The sequence below is a fragment of the Electrona antarctica genome (assembly GCF_951216825.1).
Source record: "Electrona antarctica genome assembly, chromosome: 5".
Taxonomy (NCBI): domain Eukaryota; kingdom Metazoa; phylum Chordata; class Actinopteri; order Myctophiformes; family Myctophidae; genus Electrona; species Electrona antarctica.
In genome coordinates this window covers 39185860-39204124 of record NC_136810.1, presented here as the reverse complement: position 1 = coordinate 39204124, position 18265 = coordinate 39185860, and the positions used below count along the sequence as shown (strand labels likewise).

Genomic DNA, 18265 nt, shown 5'->3' with positions numbered 1-18265 from the left:
CATTACATCACCTAATCAACATGAGTTAGACTTTAATATATTAGCGCCCCTCACTTCACACAGGTGTGATTTTTAACACCAAATCTTGTTAATGGGGTCTGTGGCCTAATACCTTTATAATATTTGAGGGTCCTTGACATGAAAAGGTTTGAGAACAACTGGTCTAGAGTAAGGTAAAGACAGGTGTACAAGGAGATGAAGAGCACATGGGGAATATTGAAACGGAAGCATTAGCATATTCATTGGACTAGAGTTAGTTCAGATTTTTGGACATAAAGCTGTATTGATTTTACTTTTATAGCAAAGACGTCTGCATTGTAGTTCCTTCTGGGGGAACACACTGTCTTCCTCTGTCAGAGACGATTGCTTTTTAGATTCTAACCCTGCCCTGATACATTTTCATTAGTATAAGAGATGTGATATAGCCCCTGAAACACAGTTATGATGAAATACCAGTGAGGTGAGACTGATCAAGCATTCTTCAGGGATTCTGTGCCTTCTGGCAGACAGGGATCTGCTATGTGTCATCATTTAATGCTAACTATATAGGACTCAAGGGACGATGTCTAAAGAAAGAAAGGCATGGTGGCATCTATCCAAGATGCTGAAGGCTATATACACACAGTACACTAAGGAGCCAATTATCCTTTCTGTAGGATTGGACACAATCCAATTCCACAACTGAGACTACAATCACAGAGAAACGGCATATAGAACTTGCCTAAAATGTTACTATAGAACTTTAGCAGATTGAATAATCATCTCAACCTGAAGACGTTTCGGTAGCTTCAAGTTCATGACAGTGACATTGGAAACTTTTGAATCTTAATCCCAGGGCAAAACACAAACTTATTTTTACTTTATCTCTTCAGGTGGTTCGGTACAATTGTACTATATTTTTAATCTATGCAAAAATGGAGCATACAGAGTACATGGACATGGTGGATATAAGTTATTTATATTTCTCACTTATCACATAAAACCAATGTCACTTTATAATAGTTAACTTTGAGGGTCAGTTATGAAGTTATTACATGAATATACATATCATGATATCAATGTATCATTTGTAATTCAGACAAATCTTTTGTTGGCCTTTCTAGATGGCCCACTAACTAGATGCCATACCATGAAAACCCTTTGCAGAAAAAAAAGACGCTTTATTCCACTGCCAAATGGTCTCCGCAGCGGCTGATCTGTGGATGTGGCTGAAATCCCGGGAAGGGGATGAATCCAATACAAGTTTGGATTCAATGGTACCGGGATTTTTTGGATGATTACATAATTTTAATTATGGTTTATTGTACTGGTTAAAAATAGTTTACAATGACCAAAATACACTACCATAATGTAGGCTACTTATGTCATTAATATCCATGGGTGGAAATGGAGAATATACAGCTATAGATGAAGATTCTCCCCAACCTATATGATTTTGTGACAATTACAATATAATTAATAATCTCAATGCTTGATTGGTCTTTTTTGTTGGCATTTTAAAATAAATTAACAGAAGAATCAAGTAAAATGCTGATGTGAAATGTATAACTGAACAATCAGGGATCCAAGTATTGAACCTTATGCTTTTGTCTGTGTTTTCTTTTGTTTTCTCAGTTTTTTGTATGTTTGTTTTGTTGTTTTGTTTGTTCTTTTTTCTTGTGGTTGTTATTCTTTGTTTTTTATGTTTTGTCCAAATGTTGATTGTTTTGTAGACCCAGTACATGTTCTACGTTCTACTATTGTTTCTGAACTACGTTCTTAAGGAGGATAGGCATACATAAGCTTTAAGCTTCTGCCTATTCCTTTTCGATCGTGTTTTTAAAAAATGAAACCATAAACCATTCATTCATTCACTGTAATGAATTGACATATACAAGAGTGCTGCTTAACAGATACATTTAATGAACAAAGAGGATTGCACTCAGAAAGGATAGGTTTACTTTCTGCCATTCCAAACTACAGAACATTTTCCACTATCTGTATAAATGTTAGCACTTGTTCCCCTTTTAACCACTTAACCACAGCATCCCTATTCTGGGAGGAACGTTTGCAAAATAGACTGCAGATCTACAAAGATCAGTTGCTAATCATATAGTGACACCCAGACCCGAGAAGACATTTATGAATTATACATAAGAAAAACAAGTATAAACCACAATAAACAACAATAATCATTAATCAACGAAAATGTTTTTTGCTCATCAGCTCCAACCACTGGTTGACAAATGGACATGAAAATGCATATTCAATATTGATGTTGTGAATGTCACCATTGAGGTAATAAATAGCCCAACTCTGTTTCCCATTTTTCATAGATTACTTAATGTAAAAACCTTTTTCAATATGTGTTCACTAGATACAACTTCTGAAATAAACTGAACAACCAGTTTAGCACAAATCCTAATTTTACAGTAAATGTATTTCCCCCCAATTCCGTTTGTGTTGTGATATGCGCCTGTATATACTGTACAATGTCTATGAGGTAAAGGGTGAAAATTATTTCGCTAAACTATAAAGCTCTACTGACACCTACGGGACAACAATTTGACAACCACCAAAGATATTCAGACAGAAGTCACAGACCCATCAAACATGGATGAATTCAGTTTCAGGCTAGGGGTGCAAGATTATGAAATTATGACCGATATCCGATCTCGGATTATTTGCAGGGCCATATCTGCCGATACAGATTCCGATATTATACAGAGGACCACAATGGAAACAAGCCTAGGCCCTATTGACCATTTTCAGACCGCAGCCATCATGCCATCAGAGTTTGGAAGCACTCGTTTTCAGTAATGCAATGTCCTGCTGCCTCCTGCGTTATTTGTAGCCCTGGTCCAGTGCTTACAGCGAGTCTACTCGCTGTAAGCACTGGACCAGGGCTACATTATGTGCAAATCCAGGTGGAATATAGAATATACAGGTGGTACGCTGGGCAATTGAGTGATATATCTAACGAGCACTTCTAAACTGCAACACTCAATCACCTGCAAGGACAGAAAGTAGCTCATAACATGTGGGCAGTGGATTTTTATGAAACAAACTCTTTGAGGATAGAAAGAGGATAATTCAAGCTTTTTGTACAGTTGCAATGTTGGTGAGTTTGACGTTTTGTAATACAATCAGATCAGACTTTTCTGTTTGGATGAATGGGCTGTCAATGGGAAGTTGCACCTTGCCATTAACTTATATGGTAAGATGGCCGCGGTCTGCATATGGTCCATAGGGGCTTGGCCCAAAGCCTGTTAATAAAGTATTCAATCAATCAATATAATACATAATACATCCTATACTCTTTTCCAAGTGTTTTCACAACTGAATGACTACTGAATGAGATGAGTACTAAAAGAATAAATACATAAAAAGTGTACTTTTACTTAAGATTTTACATCATATTTGTTGTTCTAGACTAGAGGTAGGCCTACTAGACACTTTTGATTTATATTGAACTCATTGATGAATTTTGACATTTTTAATTATTTTCCTTTGCTGGTGAAAAACGATTAAATAATCAGGATAATTTTGAGACCGATCCAATACCGATATGACATTTTTATGGCCAATATTGCATAATATTCCGATTCCGATAATATTCCGATTATGCTACCGGACGAGGTAGCCTACTCAACCCCAGTGAGTCAAATATGCTATTACTAAACTACAAGTGCATGCTGTTCAGTCAAATTGTAGCCTACTTTAGTTAAACTAAAGTAGGCTACTGGAGTAGCTTGCTTTTTAAAAATATGTACCGGTAAATACTTGCTTTCTAAAATACTAAGTATTCAAAAGTAATGACAACGTATATTTTATTTTTATTACATTTTCCAAACAAATTAAGATTATCCAGATATTTAAAAAAAAATAATATCAATAATAGTAAAAGATCTACACGTTTGGAGCGAGCTTGTAAATCTGCTACTGTATGTTCCACTATATTTGAAAATGCATAATGTAGCTTTTTTCACCTTCTAGAAATAGCTAGTCGTCAAAATAACAACATTGTCTTTGAAATGTACTATTGATTGATTGATTTAAATTTAACAGATTGTAGAATGGGTACAAGGAAGGTAGGCCTGCAGGCCAATACAAAAATTGTAAGAGGATACAACCAGAAAAAGCACATTGTTTACATCAGGGTATTGAGTCTCCATTTTCAATTAATGTAAAGTTTCCAAAAACAAATACTCAAGTACAAATACAAATTCTCAAGTACAGTGAAAGTCTCAAATAAATGTATAGTACTGAAGTAATGTAGTAGCCTACTTTACTTCCCTGTTCACATCACTGTACATGCATTGAAATGTTTGGCCACTGCAAGGCGCTAACGGTCAATGGTTGTCTTTTTTGCCCAGTCGACCAGCACATTTTGAGCACAACAAGAATCTGCTCATGCTATGCTTGTTTGCTCGCACAGTAGTTACATTGCACGAGGGAATATAAATCTGTTTACTGGAGTAATTTAATATGTCAGAGAAGCTTCGGCCATTGCCAACCTGGATGGCAAAGAAAGAAGAGAAAAAAGCCACAGAAAAGCCGGAGACCCTGGGAGGACGCAGGAAGCGAAGAGTTGCTAGGTGCGTAAAACGAAACGCCAAATATCGTGCTTCGTGACAAACGCAAAACAATGTCAAGCGACGTTAACATGTAATGCGGCCCTTTCACTATAACCAATGTTTTGCTAACAACAACCAGAACCAAGTCCTTACGTCGTTTTGATCTCTGTTTTGCAGAACCATCTATTGTATGAATGAGAAAGAGCTAGTGGAAGCAGCTGTTTCATACCTCATCCACGACAAATGTGAAGATGGTGATTTCCCGATCGACCTTCAGGTGGCGCACTTTCTCCATATCTGCGCACACGCACCCACACATTGTATTTTGTGTGCCATAATGAAATGTTGATCACGTTATAAACTGTTGATGGTTATGTACCCATGCAGTAGCTGCAATTTGCAACACTAGATTTTTTTTAATCTAGTGTTGCAACACTAGCCATTCACATACATCTAAACAGAAAAGTCCTATCTGATTGTATTAAACGACTAAAACCAACATTGCTTGCAGCTGTATGGAAAGCTTGAATTATCTCTTTGTTTCATAAAAATCCAGCGTAGAGTCGTAGATATATTATGAGCTACTTTCGTGTTCGACTTTGGAAGCGCTCATTTTCAATAATGCAACCTCCTGCATTATGTGCAATTTCAAAACAGTTGAGTGATTTCCAACTAGCGCTTCCAAACTCGAAATGATCACCTGCATGGAATTTATTGACAGAAAGTAGCTCATAACATGTCTACGGGTGGATTTCTGAAACAAAAACTTTGCAGATAGAAAGGGGATAATTCAAGCTTTAAAGTAAGTAAGTAAGCCTTGCTGAGCCCATAGAGCGTGAGGCAGCTTGATGTACTTGTAAGTACACCCCCTAGACATGCCGCTAGTATTTCGCAGGGACTTGTTACAGCTGTGGCATCATCGTAATAATGATTAATTCTGTACATAGGTTAAAGACAAGGCGAGTGACAACAAGGTGAGGAAAGGCTTCAGGAAGACACCCACTACAAAACGGACAGTGAGAGACTCAACATTGGCTGGTTGTTCCTCTAAGGTCCCAGAGCCGGCATATGTTTCAGAGACCGACACTGACATTACTGAAGCAGAAACAGTGCCATACACCACCACCACCAGTAGCCCAGAATGTCAGCGGCCTGCAGGGCACAGTTCAAGCGCCTTGCAGGATCAAATTGGTCCAGTGAACAACACTGGGCTGGGGCCCGACAGAGCAGCGGAACATACGTCACCTACAGCAGAAGATGATGATGCCCTTCAGCTTGTGCGGGAGATTTTCTTTACCTGAGGAAGAGCTATATTGAACTTATAGTTTCTGCACTGTAAATCCTGAGCATTCGTGTGTGTGTGTGTGTGTGTGTGTGTGTGTGTGTGTGTGTGTGTGTGTGTGTGTGTGTGTGTGTGTGTGTGTGTGTGTGTGTGTGTGTGTGTGTGTGTGTGTGTGTGTGTGTGTGTGTGTGTGTGTGTGTGTGTGTGTGTGTGTGTGTGTGTGTGTGTGTGTACAAACACAAAAATGGACTGAGAGGGCCCATTTTTTCACACTCAGATTTAAATAAACACTCAAGTTTACTCTGTGTGTCAATCAAGTGCTGTGGTCCCTAACCCTGGACCTTGGAGACCCCGTCCTGGTTTTCTGTCCTACATGTGGAAGTTGCATTTATCTTGCATTCTTGTCAGTCGATCTGTCTATTCAATCACTAGTTAGTTCGATTGCCAGGTGAATGCAGTTAACTTCACCACTTTTAAACCTATCTTCATATACTGTAATTGGTCCTCACTGATGTTCATGATAAAATACCATAGGAGGGCTATGTGGGCAGTTCAGAAACGCGTCCAGTAGTGACATCATCTTTAGGCAGATTTTTTTTTTTATATATTTAGATTTTTATTATTGTGAGAACTAGGGTTGTCCCGATCGGATCGGGTGATCGGAAATCGGGGCCAATCACGTCATTTTCAAATGATCGGAATCAGATTGGGACCCAAAAAACCTGATCGGGACATCCCTAGTATCAATATATCCATATCATGATATTAGACTGGAAATTGTCTGTGATTTGGGATATTGTACTATTGTGATATGGCATAAACGTGTATAATATAAATATCGGATCGGGAAGAATCGGTATCGGCAGATGCTCAAAATCAAATGATCGTTCAAATGATCGTTCTCAGGATCGTTCTCACATCCCTAGTGAGAACGAACGATGGTTTCCATTGTCGCATTGTGACTTCAGGAATAGAAAGCTTGCAATTTCTATTAGCTTGGATTACCCATCGATGATGTCTCTGGTGGACGGTTTTCTGAACTTCCCACAGCCCGAGACAGACTGAGTAGAAATAAATTGTGCTATTTTTTTTTAATGTTCTGTTTATTCACTTTTAGTTTTTTACAAATATAGAAGTAAATTGAGAGATACAAACAGAGTAACAAATACAAAAAACTTAAACACATACAACAACACACAAATTCCAAATCAAGACAACCAAAGAACATTCAAAACAAAAATATATATATATATAAAAATAAAAAAAATAAAAACACTCCAATATAGTCAATATACAAAGCAGTTCAAGGTCACAAACATCATACAGACAAGACAGGTTGGCTAGTCAGGCGACAGCTATTCAGGTTCAATCGGGGGCACAAGTGTAAGGCGGTCAACATGAGAGAAAAGGCTGCCATGCTTTACTGAATTTGGAGATTGAGCCACGCAATGTGTATTTAATTTTTTCCAATTTTAAAAAATATAGTATGTCAGATATCCAACGGGAATGTGAAGGGGGGTATGTTTTTTTCCAATGCATAAGAATAAGACGTCTTGCCAGAAGCGTCACAAAAGCGACAAGGTCAGATTGATATTTAGGCAGGGGGATAGTTTCAGGAAGGACGCCAAATAGGGAAATAATAGGGGATGGCTCTATGGGCAACTGTAACACATCCGAAATAGTATCAAATATAGCTGACCAAAAAGACTGTAAGGCTGGACAGGTCCAAAACATATGACGAAGATTAGCTGGAGCCTGGTGGCATCTATCGCACCTTGGATCGACACTATCATAACTCCTGGCTAACCGAACCTTGGTCCAGTATTTATACAGTTAAGATTGATTTTATTGTTAAGATTCATAACTTCTACTAACGAGAGTTGAGCAGCTCTAGGTTTTGTTTACTTTGTTACTTTTAGTGAGAATTATTAAGAAGACTACGGAGTAAGGCACGGAAAGTACACTATTTGTAAAGCACATTTACAAACACAGGGCATAAAAAGGCATTCCATAACATTAAGTAAAAAAGAAGAAACTGAAATTTGTAAGCTAAAATGTTGGTAGACTAGTTGGTGCAATCCTCAAATACTCTTTTGCATAAAAACTTCACCAGTAGCAGATCTACTAACTTTTCCCAGATTTTCTTTCTTTTCTTTTTATTTCTTTTTTCATTTTATTTTAAAACGGTTACAATTTACAATTTACAATTTAGGCATTTAGCAGACGCTCTTAATCCAGAGCGACTTACATCAAGCAATGACAAAAGCATGGCATACATCACATATATAAAAAGTAGTTATCATGAATCATGCGTAAACTAAGAACGTAACAGTGGAGTATCTATGTTAACTATACATACTATACTATATAATATATTATACATGTGTACTATAAAGTGCTATGACTACATAAAGTGCAATTCTAGAGCTGTCTACGTAACAAGCTATAAGTCTGTTTAAAATACCAGGTTAGTAAATCTGTCACTTCTGGATTCATTATGTAAATGCAAGAATATGTATTTGGCCCTAAAGCATCAATGTCAGTTACTGTGATGTCAGAAGTCAAGAACTTACAGTACAGGAAAAGGAGTTGTACCGGATTGTTCATGATTTCGTTTTAAAACGGTATTTGATCTGTCACTTCTGGCCTGGATTCATTATGTAAATGAAAGAATATGTATTTGGCCCTAAAGCGTCAATGTCGGTTACTGTGAAGTTGGACGTCAAGAACTTACACATAATAGGGAGTTATACCGGATTGCCTGGTTGAGTCAGCATTATTAGGAAATGTGCCCATAATCAATCGCATGCATCAGCTCGCTCATACAGAAGTTGCAATGAATCACTTAACATGAGTGTAATATGGAAGCTTAAGAGAACAGCCAAAGTTAACATGGGATATGAATGGATATGAATGGGTCAGTGGTTCTCAATCTCTTTTGAGCTCTGGACCACTAGATAATATCTCTGATTAATTTGTTGCACGTAGTACCGTGCAGCAAATTAAATAACCCCTTAACAGTCATTTAATTTCAAGCTTGTTCCCCTACATCACATCACACTCATATTGATTCTTAGTCCGGGTGGTGGTCCCTGGTTCACAATCAGTTCTAAACCCCTGCTCTAAAGCATAGAGTGATTCAAAGACAATCACCAATATTTTTTAAATCAATTCTGTGACTCACTGTAAGTAACATGTGCAGCTTTCTTCGTTTTAGTTAACTCTAGCAGCTGCATTCTGAATGAGCTGTAACTGTCTGTCTTTTTTGGGGAGACCTGAGAGGAGGCCATCCCATCAGTGCTGGAATTAGTACTCAAATTCTGCACTTAAATAAAGGTAGCAATACTATACCGCTATAGAAATAATTAAATAAAGGCCTGTATTAAAAGTCTTACTTGGGTGAAATCAACATATACTACAGTACCAAAGTAAAACTACTCATTATGAATGGCCAATTATAAATAAAATAAAAGCTTTTCAAAATGTGCAGATCTATAAGTTCAGCTTAGTATGGCTATTACAAAATGGGACTTAATTGGTTAATGTTACATATTATTTTGTATCTACAAAGTAAGTTTGAACTAAAGCTTTCTAATAATTGTGGGTAAAAAGTACAACATTTGCCTCTGATATATATTAGAGTAGAGGTATTAATCAAGTATTGAAAAATGGACGTACAAAGGTTAAGTATAGAAGTGCCTCAAAATCAACAGTAAATTAAGTATTTAGTTACTTTCCAAGACTATAGAGACCATAATAGTAGTCTAACCTGCTGGAGATTAAGTCATGGATACACTTTTCTAAGTCTTGTTTGGACATGAATCCTCCAATTGTAATCCTGTAAAATTTGCATTATGAAGTAACCTAGTTGTGTCATTCCTGTTTCTCAGGTTACTTAGTTACTACCATGAATACAAACCTCAGCAAAATGTCACTTTAAAGCTACAAGCTATCACTATCATATTGTCTCTGTCGGGTGGAAACCTCATATGTACCAAAACTGTCACTTTTCCGGATTCCAAATAAAAAATAGCAAAAGTAGTAGAAGCTCAAAATGTGTTGCTTCGCGCTGTGTGTTGAGCTTGCAGATCTGCTGCTTTTTAATCTTTGGTGTGACACTGTAGTAGAGCATTCATTTACGGGAAAAAAAAACACAAAAAGTTAAAATATGGAGATACAAAGTTTCTGCCCGACAGCAACGGCTTCCGACAGTTCTACTTGTCAATAAGTATAGTACCTTAAAGACACCAGAGTCTACATTTCTAAATGGAGTAGGAAGATCAGCTCCAGCCATTACAGATGTGCTTGTTATATTGTGTTGGTAAATGGACTGCATTTATATAGCACCTTTCTCCATTGATTGATTGATTGAAGAATTTATTAACAGTTTGCAGAATTACAGTACATTTCAAGCACAAACTCAATACAAAGGCTGTTAACTGTGAGTGGACGACCCAATTAAGCATTACACTTGTTTCCAATAGGGTCCACCATGTTCAAATCATCAAAACATTTAGAGACGTACAAATAGACACTTCTATAGACAGAACAGGAATTCATCATAAAGGAGGTAAAAAGGGAAAATAAACATATACAGTGAGGGGGAAAAAAAGGGTGGGCGGTGGGGGGGATTCACGTTCAGCTCCGTTAATTTCTTTGTTTTCCTGGGAGGAGCTGCGTTGGGTCCCCAAGTCGGCTCCGTGGCCGTACCTTGAGTTGGCTGTGTGGCCGTGACCGTCTCTTGTGTTGTCCTTGTGTTGGGTCCCCAAGTCGGCTCCGTGGCCGTACCTTGAGTTGGCTGTGTGGCCGTGACCGTCTCTTGTGTTGTCCTTGCGTTGGGTCCCCAGGTCGGCTCAGTGGCCATACCTTGAGTTGGCTGTGTGGCCGCGACCGTCTCTTGTGTTGTCCTTGCGTTCGTGTTTGGGGGATTCCGATTTTACAGGGGCCAGTTTCGAATTGCAGCCGTCCGTAGGTGCCCAAAGCACTTTACCATGTATTTCATATTCACCCATTCACAGTTCACACCGATGGCAGAGAAAACCATGCAAGGTACCAACCTGCTCATCGGGGGCAGTTAGACTTTCTGTCTTGCTCAAGGACACCTAGACACGCAGCCAGGATAAAACAATAGATAACAATTTAAGATTAAAAAATCACAACCGTGTGATGTGAGTGGTGGAACTCCGTGTGGGGGTCCCTTGGGGGTCCCCGGAACTTCCAGACCCACAGGAACGTGCCCAGGGTGCCGGCCCGGTTCCGGCGAGCCGCCCCGCATCCGAAACGGTAGAGAAATGAGTTACCGTGTGGGGGTCCCCAGGGGGTCCCTCTACTGTACTGTCACTGTACTGTAGTCACACCCAAAATCATCATATATACAGTTAATCTCTCTCTCTCTCTCTCTCTCTCTCTCTCTCGCTCTCTCTCTCTCTCTCTCTCTCTCTCTCTCTCTCTCTCTGCACTGTGTTTCAGTTCCGCTATAAGAGGCGTGTGTACACCCAGAACTACCTCGACGACCAGCAGCTTTAGCAGCATCTAAACTTCACACCAAGGTAAGACACTTGCTGGTTTATGGTCAAAATATGTATGAATTATGAATGTATTATTACATAGTGACACAAACCTGGCTTGGAACTTTTGTCTTGTTGAAACCAAGGAGATACTCTGTGCACGATGTAACTTTAGCTGCAACACTTGCGGTCTCACGTACACAGTATGTAAGTGTGTGTATAGCAGTATATTTTGTGTGTGTGTGTGTGTGTGTGTGTGTGTGTGTGTGTGTGTGTGTGTGTGTGTGTGTGTGTGTGTGTGTGTGTGTGTGTGTGTGTGTGTGTGTGTGTGTGTGTGTTAGGCTGCGCAACAATGACACATGTTTGTAAAAACCAACCAAACGCTATTTTCGTGCTCGGACACAGCCAGCCAGCCAGCCAGGGACATACAAAGCTCTGTAATGGAGTGGATGCAGTTTGGAATTCTATTCCAGGAATAGAATTCCAAACCTTTCAACCTTTCAGTCTATTCCTATTCAATAGAATAGAATAGGAATAGAATTCCAAACTAATATAAAAACGACAGGCTTTCTCTTCCTTTAAAGTTAGCATGCAGAAAAAGAAGCCATTGTTATTTCACTGAATACTGGACTGACCAAACCTGCCTAGAAATGATGTCACTGGTGGTAGGCTGGTTTCTGAACGGTCCACATCCCACCTCTGAGACAGTGAGTAGATAGAAATTGTGCCCTCTCACTATAGTGCCACAGTCTCAAAATCAAAACCTAACATCAGATATGTGTTGTTGACACAGGGCACAAAACAGAATTGTACAGAATGCAACAAGAAATATCCAGACTTGACAAAACAGTAGCCTAACACACACACACACACACACACACACACACACACACACACACACACACACACACACACACACACACACACACACACACACACACACACACACACACACACACACACACAAAGAAAACCAGTTCCAACGCCTGGCAGAAAATGATTCGCTCATCAGTCTCCATCTTGACAGGCAGAGCCAACAGAGCTGTGAGAGCCAGTTCAGCAGGCACACACAAACATGCATAGTCTCGTAGAACCATACAGCCAGATCCATACAGCCATTCAGCCAGTATACAGGCCCACAAATGCAGCCAGACCCACCAGGGCAGAGAGGCTAGACACAGCCTGGCACAACACTGCACCACTGTGCCCCTGGCCTTGGTCCTCACCAGGAGGATGATGAGGAGCAACAGTATACTGTAATCCACGACTGTCTTCCTGAAGAGGAGATTACCATGGACATGGTCGAAGTCTTCTGAACTCAGATCTAGCATAAAATGAAAACCAGGGTAGTTTCAGCTTTCCTACTCTTGAAAATAATTGTTTGCCACCAGTGAGATATTTAAACTTTAATAACATGCAGTGAAACTAAGTTAAATTTGTAACAAATATTACAATGATTGGGTATTCATTATTCAATGCCTTGCCTATGCATTCATTACCTTCTAGTAGAATTATTTATGGTGTTTCCAAGTCCTATGAACAGCCTCGAATAAGAGAGAGCTGTCACACACTGGGGTTGTTCAATAACTTGAAGTAGCACTCCACAGCAATGTTCAACTTAAAGTCAGCTGCAATGTTCAACTTAAAGTCAGCAGAGCATAAATAATATGTGCTGACTCATCAAATGATATAAAAATAAACCAGTTAGCTACTACTATCAGTTTCGTTTACTTTCAGTTTTGCTTAAAGCAGCTTGTTTCAAATTCCAAATCTAGGAAGCATCAAACTTTTAAAGTGTTCGTTTGAGTTTGGCCAAGTAGCAATTAAACACCGATCATATAATACTGCAGGCATTGGACCACACGTCGTTAATTGGACAGTAACAGCTTGATTTATTATGCTTCGGCGTGCGACACCACCATACGACGATAGGCTATTCGGCAATCATTCTGAGGTCCCTTTGTTTCTCGCCGTTGAACAACCCAACCGTTAAAAGTTCTAAGTTAATTCAATTAAAACGCCACTGGAGGGGGAGAGAGAGTGTGTTTACGTCGAAGTGTGTGTGTGTGTGTGTGTGGGGGGGGTGTTGTTGTAATGTAGTGTACTGTACAGTGTTGCGTACAGTGTTGCCAGATGGTGTGAGAGAAATAAGCAACCAGGTCTATGAAAAGAAGCCACTCCACAAAAGATTGCAATTTTAAATCTAATTCAATTCAATTCAATTCAATTAGCTTTATTGGCATGAATGTAATAGCCAAAGCAATGTAATTGCCAAAGCATAATAGGCTAATATTCTAATATTCATAGGCTATTTTCCAAAAAATCTTGTGGGCAAAGAGTGATTTAACCAACCACTCAATATTGACAAGCAACTTTAGAGAAAAACAAGCCCAAAGTCGCTTTTAGTAAGCCGACATGGCAACACTGTCTTCTCTCTGAAAACAATGCACGAGCAGCAGTGAGTGGCGCTGAGTGAGCGCGCACGCGCAACGCGCGTTCCCCGTTTCTTGTATTGGCGGTGGCGCGCGCTCAGCTCTCACATTTCTGTTGAGCGTCCCCTCAGCAAGTCATGAGAGCACGGTGTCTCCACTGCCTGTCTTCTTAGCCTCTCCCACAGAAGCGTGGTTGCTTTCGTTGCTTCTTTTTTTTTAATTCGCCGAAAACGCACATAAGGTGGGTTTACTGCTTTTTCCCCCTTTGTTCATCAATGTACGCTTCGTTTGTTGTTATTTTTAAGTCTTGATTCGTATGTGCTTTTTTACTCTAGTAGACAGCTTGTTCAGCACGAGAGGGAGGCGGGGTCGTCTGCAAGCTAGAGCTCTCCCTTTGTTCTTTGTGTTTTTAATCTTATATCGTAACCTACCGTCCTTTCGCTGAAGAATGATTAACGGCACTTAACACGCTGATGTTTTAACTGTGGATGCTCTTTTCGTGGTGTTTATACCATTTGCAAGGTGTAAAAAAGTGAGTTTGGATGGGATTGTGATCCGTGGTTCTAATAGACAGCCAGCTAGAAGGTGTGGCAACGAGTGAAATCAAGAGGAGAGAAAAACAATCGGCTCATTTGATTAGCTGTTTTTACTTTCACGAACTAAGCGTCGATTTGCAAGCATTTTATTCAGCCAAAGCTTATTCATGTCAAAGCTTTGTCCGACATTAATCTTGCGAAGGGTTAAAATAACATCGTTGTTGACTTTAAGTTGTGATATTCTGAAATACATGCTTTTAAAAAGGGGGAAGTGGTAACAACAAAATAGGCACGTTTTAATATTTGTAGCCTATGTATTCACGGAAACCACGAACACGGATTTAATGGACGTGCATTAACAGTGGCAGTCTTCTCCCTATACCATAAGCACACGTGATAGCAGTTGGGGAAGGCAAAGAGTACATCATGTTCCAATACATGCAACCTTGCATCTCCTTGGCGTCCATGTACACTGCACAGATTGCCTTTTGACGAATGCTTTGATTAATCGTTTACATATGCGAGCGCTCATTCGGACCTAGTTAAAAAAAACAGTTTTGTTCAAGACGGGCAGTATTCGACACGTTGTCTGTTAAGTCTTGTAAAGTTTTGCAAGATATTTTTGCGCAAGTAGATCAGAAGGACAGTGCATACATCCTATCGTTTACTCAATGGAGTAGCATAATCCTATTTAAATTCACAACTACCACATCATAAACCAGTCGGAGCAATTTGTGAATCCCTGTTTACCGTCTGTACTGCTGCAATCTGAATTGCAACACCACCCAGTGTGCTGATTTTTTTTTGTCTGTGTGTTTTGGCAAATTTAAATCCTAGGCTACATCATGGGAAAAGCCTTCAGCAAGGTGCCCAGCAAGGCTGAAACAGCTGCCACCCAACCAAAACCTGAGGTGCCAGCTCCTACACAGCAGGTAGAGGCTTCAGTGATTCCCCCGAATCAGGAAGCTGTAGTGGAAGAGAAACCAGCTGCGGTGGTAGAGGAGCTGGTGGTAGAGGAGCCAGTGGCAGAGGCAGTGGCAGCAGAACCAGTTGTCGAATCGGTACCAGAGCCTGAACCAGAGGCCCCTGCTGCCCCAGTGGAAGACGTTGTACCAGAGGTCCCTGCTGCCCCACTCCCAGTGGAAGATGTTGTACCAGAGGTCCCTGCTGCCCCACTCCCGGTGGAAGATGTCGTACCAGAGGTCCCTGTTGCCCCACTCCCGGTGGAAGATGTCGTACCAGAGGTCCCTGCTGCCCCACTCCCGGTGGAAGATGATGTACCACCCCCATTACTGGCTGAACCAGAGCTCCTAGTCTCAGTCTGTGAAGTTGAACCACCAGCCCCAGAGCCTGTCGTCAGTGTCGTGGAGGCTGAACCTGAACCTCTCCCTGAGCCTGTGACAGAAGTAGAACCAGAGCTAATCCCAGTGGCTCCAGAGCCTGTTGTGGAGGCAGAACCAGAACCTGCTGCAGCTTTGGAAGAGCCAGTAGACCTCCTCTCCCAAGAGTCCGTCCCTCTCTCGGCCCCTCTGGTAGACCTGGGTGTCCCTGACCTCGACACGCCTCTCGTCCCAGACCACAGCGATGAACCAGCCAGTCCACTCGAGCCCACAGATGTCCTTGAGGATGAGGGTTGTGAAGACCGCATCGAAGCCGCCGTGATTTCTGCTGCCAGCCCGGAGGAGCCAGCAGAGCTAGTGAGTGAGGGCATAGAGAATGTGGAGCAGCCTCTGTATGATGTCAACCAGGAGGAGAGCGACAGACCCTTAAAGCACTTAGACCTGACAGGAAACGGCTTCATGAATGACCTCATTCCCAACGATGTCCAGATCGCTGACGACATTCCTGTGGCCGACATTAGCCTCTCCAATGATCTGATGTGAGCCACTGGCAAAGGAAGCAAATTAAACGCAGAGATTAATGGACTATGATGATCTGAGAAAGCTTCTTAACCCTTTACTGTGTGAATTCTGAAAATACCATGAAACCGTTTTTTTTTTCTTACCTGAAGTGGTCTAATAAAGGGATATGATGTTGACATTTTCAATGTTCCCATACGGTGACACTGAAACATGCTGTAAAATGCTTTTATCTCCTTCACGATTCTTGCTCTGGGCCCATCTTTTTCTTTGAACAGAATCAACATCTCTGTTACAACTTAATGTCCCTTTGACAGGTTTGACTAGAAATTATTTCATAGAAAAGACGTCTACACAATAGAAGCTTAAGGTTGAGCATTAAGATTCATGTTCAGGTCATGGGCTTACACTCAAATGAGCTAGATCTGTCACTACACTATTGTGGTCTTAAACAAGGGAATATAAATGGCAAATCATTCTGATCCTGATAATCAACAGCAGTTCTTTGCTACAAAATGACTCAGACCAGCCTAGGGTATGTGTTCTGTTTTGGTTTAATATCTCAGTGCCATTTTCATGTGTTTTCTCTTTTATGCATGTCATGCACATTTGTAAAATTTGATATCTAACCTTGTGTAACTGATAAAACATTAAGGAAACATAGATTGAGTTATTGTAGGAGAAATGCCTGCATTGTGTTTTTAGAGGGGACCCTGCCTGGAGCACTTTGTTGTCTCACCAAAAGTGTGGGCGGGCCATATGGGACACACCTCTAGCTGAAGGAAGGGATTGAACCAACCAAAGTGCAGCATTGGGTTAAGGGAAATGAGGGGTGACACAGAAAATACATCATTGTATTTTCATGTTTAAGGGAAATGACTGCTTTCTAAGGAGATGGTGATGTAGGTATAACACTACTTCTGGGTCAATGCTGAGGGAACTTTAGTGAACACAGGCACAGAGGGGGCAGGCAAGGCAGAGTGGCAGACCAATCAAATCTGATCAAAGTCGTGGAAGCCAAGAGTCCAGCAAAAGCTCTGTACCACATTGTCCAGCAGCTCGCTAGCTGGAGAGATGATTGAACCGGGTCTGTATGCTGTGATACTCGACGCTTGGACTCAAATATTCCTCTTTCTAACTCTGTGAAACAGAGTAAGTGACCTTATTGTTTTTTCTCAATGTTGAGAAACAGTGGGGGAATGTATATTTCAGGCGATGGCTTGGTTGTGAAAATAAAGTTAAAGATTATTCCACCTCAACATGTGTTTGGACTCTGAATACTTAAGTTTATAAACTTTACCACAGCATATTTTCAGTTTGCTATAAAGAAGACCAAGTTGAGTTTGACATGTAATAAATTGTACAGATATGCACTCATTGCACTGTGAGAGGGAGAGTACACTTGGTTAACCAGTAACTCGGTGAGATTAGAAAAACCTGTTAGATGAGTGGGGGGGGGGGGCTTTAGAGAGATACAATTTATCACCCAGGGCAGGGCTCTGCCAACCAGACCCTCTCTAAAGTCTAAAGTGCCTGAATGAAACAAGTGTAGTCTTACAAATACTATCAATGATTAGTAGTATACTACGATTATTAGTAGTTAGTAAGTAGTATTGAAGTCTGCATTTGTCACCTAAAGATGAGCCTAATTTATTTGTCTTAAACCTTGCCTTATTTCCACCATTCTTTAGTTATGTGCGACTTTTACGATGAAATATACATTGTTAAGTTAGGATGAATTGTGATATGCATGAATTGTAGACAGGGAAGGGTCTTGATGGTAGACAAGTACACAACTTTACACAAGTCCTGGCATTACAGCCCTGTTCTGAAGAAACATTAGGTAGACCACCAAGAAGTGTATACAGATTAAGATGTCTGTTCAACTCATTAGTGAGAAGCGTGTGGGGTTTTAGTTCAAGTAAAATAAGCAGCGGAATTATGAGTGTGCGTGTGCACATATGGATCTTCTGTTCCCCATGCAAAGGGAGTTTCCTCTTTCTTCATGTTACATAAGACACAGTTTATCAGCCTACCCCTCAACCAACACACACACACACACACACACACACACAATATTACACATACTGTAC

At 40.5% G+C, this 18265-nt stretch overlaps 2 protein-coding genes across 2 annotated transcripts; both read left to right on the top strand.

The window, feature by feature from the left end:
- The first annotated feature begins 4335 nt into the window (after positions 1-4335).
- LOC306923154 (uncharacterized protein) lies at positions 4336-6607 on the top strand. Its single transcript, XM_079501182.1, has 3 exons — positions 4336-4577; positions 4734-4833; positions 5504-6607. Exons 1-3 carry the CDS (start codon positions 4468-4470, stop codon positions 5855-5857), a joined length of 564 nt encoding a protein of 187 aa, XP_079357308.1. The 5' UTR covers positions 4336-4467; the 3' UTR covers positions 5858-6607.
- Positions 6608-13862: 7255 nt separating this feature from the next.
- On the top strand, positions 13863-17431 carry LOC306923695 (uncharacterized protein). The gene is made up of 2 exons (XM_079501943.1): positions 13863-14018; positions 15151-17431. Exon 2 carries the CDS (start codon positions 15159-15161, stop codon positions 16194-16196), a length of 1038 nt encoding a protein of 345 aa, XP_079358069.1. The 5' UTR covers positions 13863-14018; positions 15151-15158; the 3' UTR covers positions 16197-17431.
- Positions 17432-18265: the final 834 nt, after the last annotated feature.

What these genes read in the sequence shown, in the direction of transcription:
- LOC306923154 (XM_079501182.1), top strand. Translation starts at nt 4,468, where the DNA reads ATGTCAGAGAAGCTTCGGCCATTGCCAACCTGGATGGCAAAGAAAGAA. An exon ending in AGGAAGCGAAGAGTTGCTAG is followed by an intron (nt 4,578 to 4,733) that starts GTGCGTAAAACG and finishes TCTGTTTTGCAG; the next exon opens with AACCATCTATTGTATGAATG. An exon ending in ATTTCCCGATCGACCTTCAG is followed by an intron (nt 4,834 to 5,503) that starts GTGGCGCACTTT and finishes TTCTGTACATAG; the next exon opens with GTTAAAGACAAGGCGAGTGA.
- LOC306923695 (XM_079501943.1), top strand. Translation starts at nt 15,159, where the DNA reads ATGGGAAAAGCCTTCAGCAAGGTGCCCAGCAAGGCTGAAACAGCTGCC.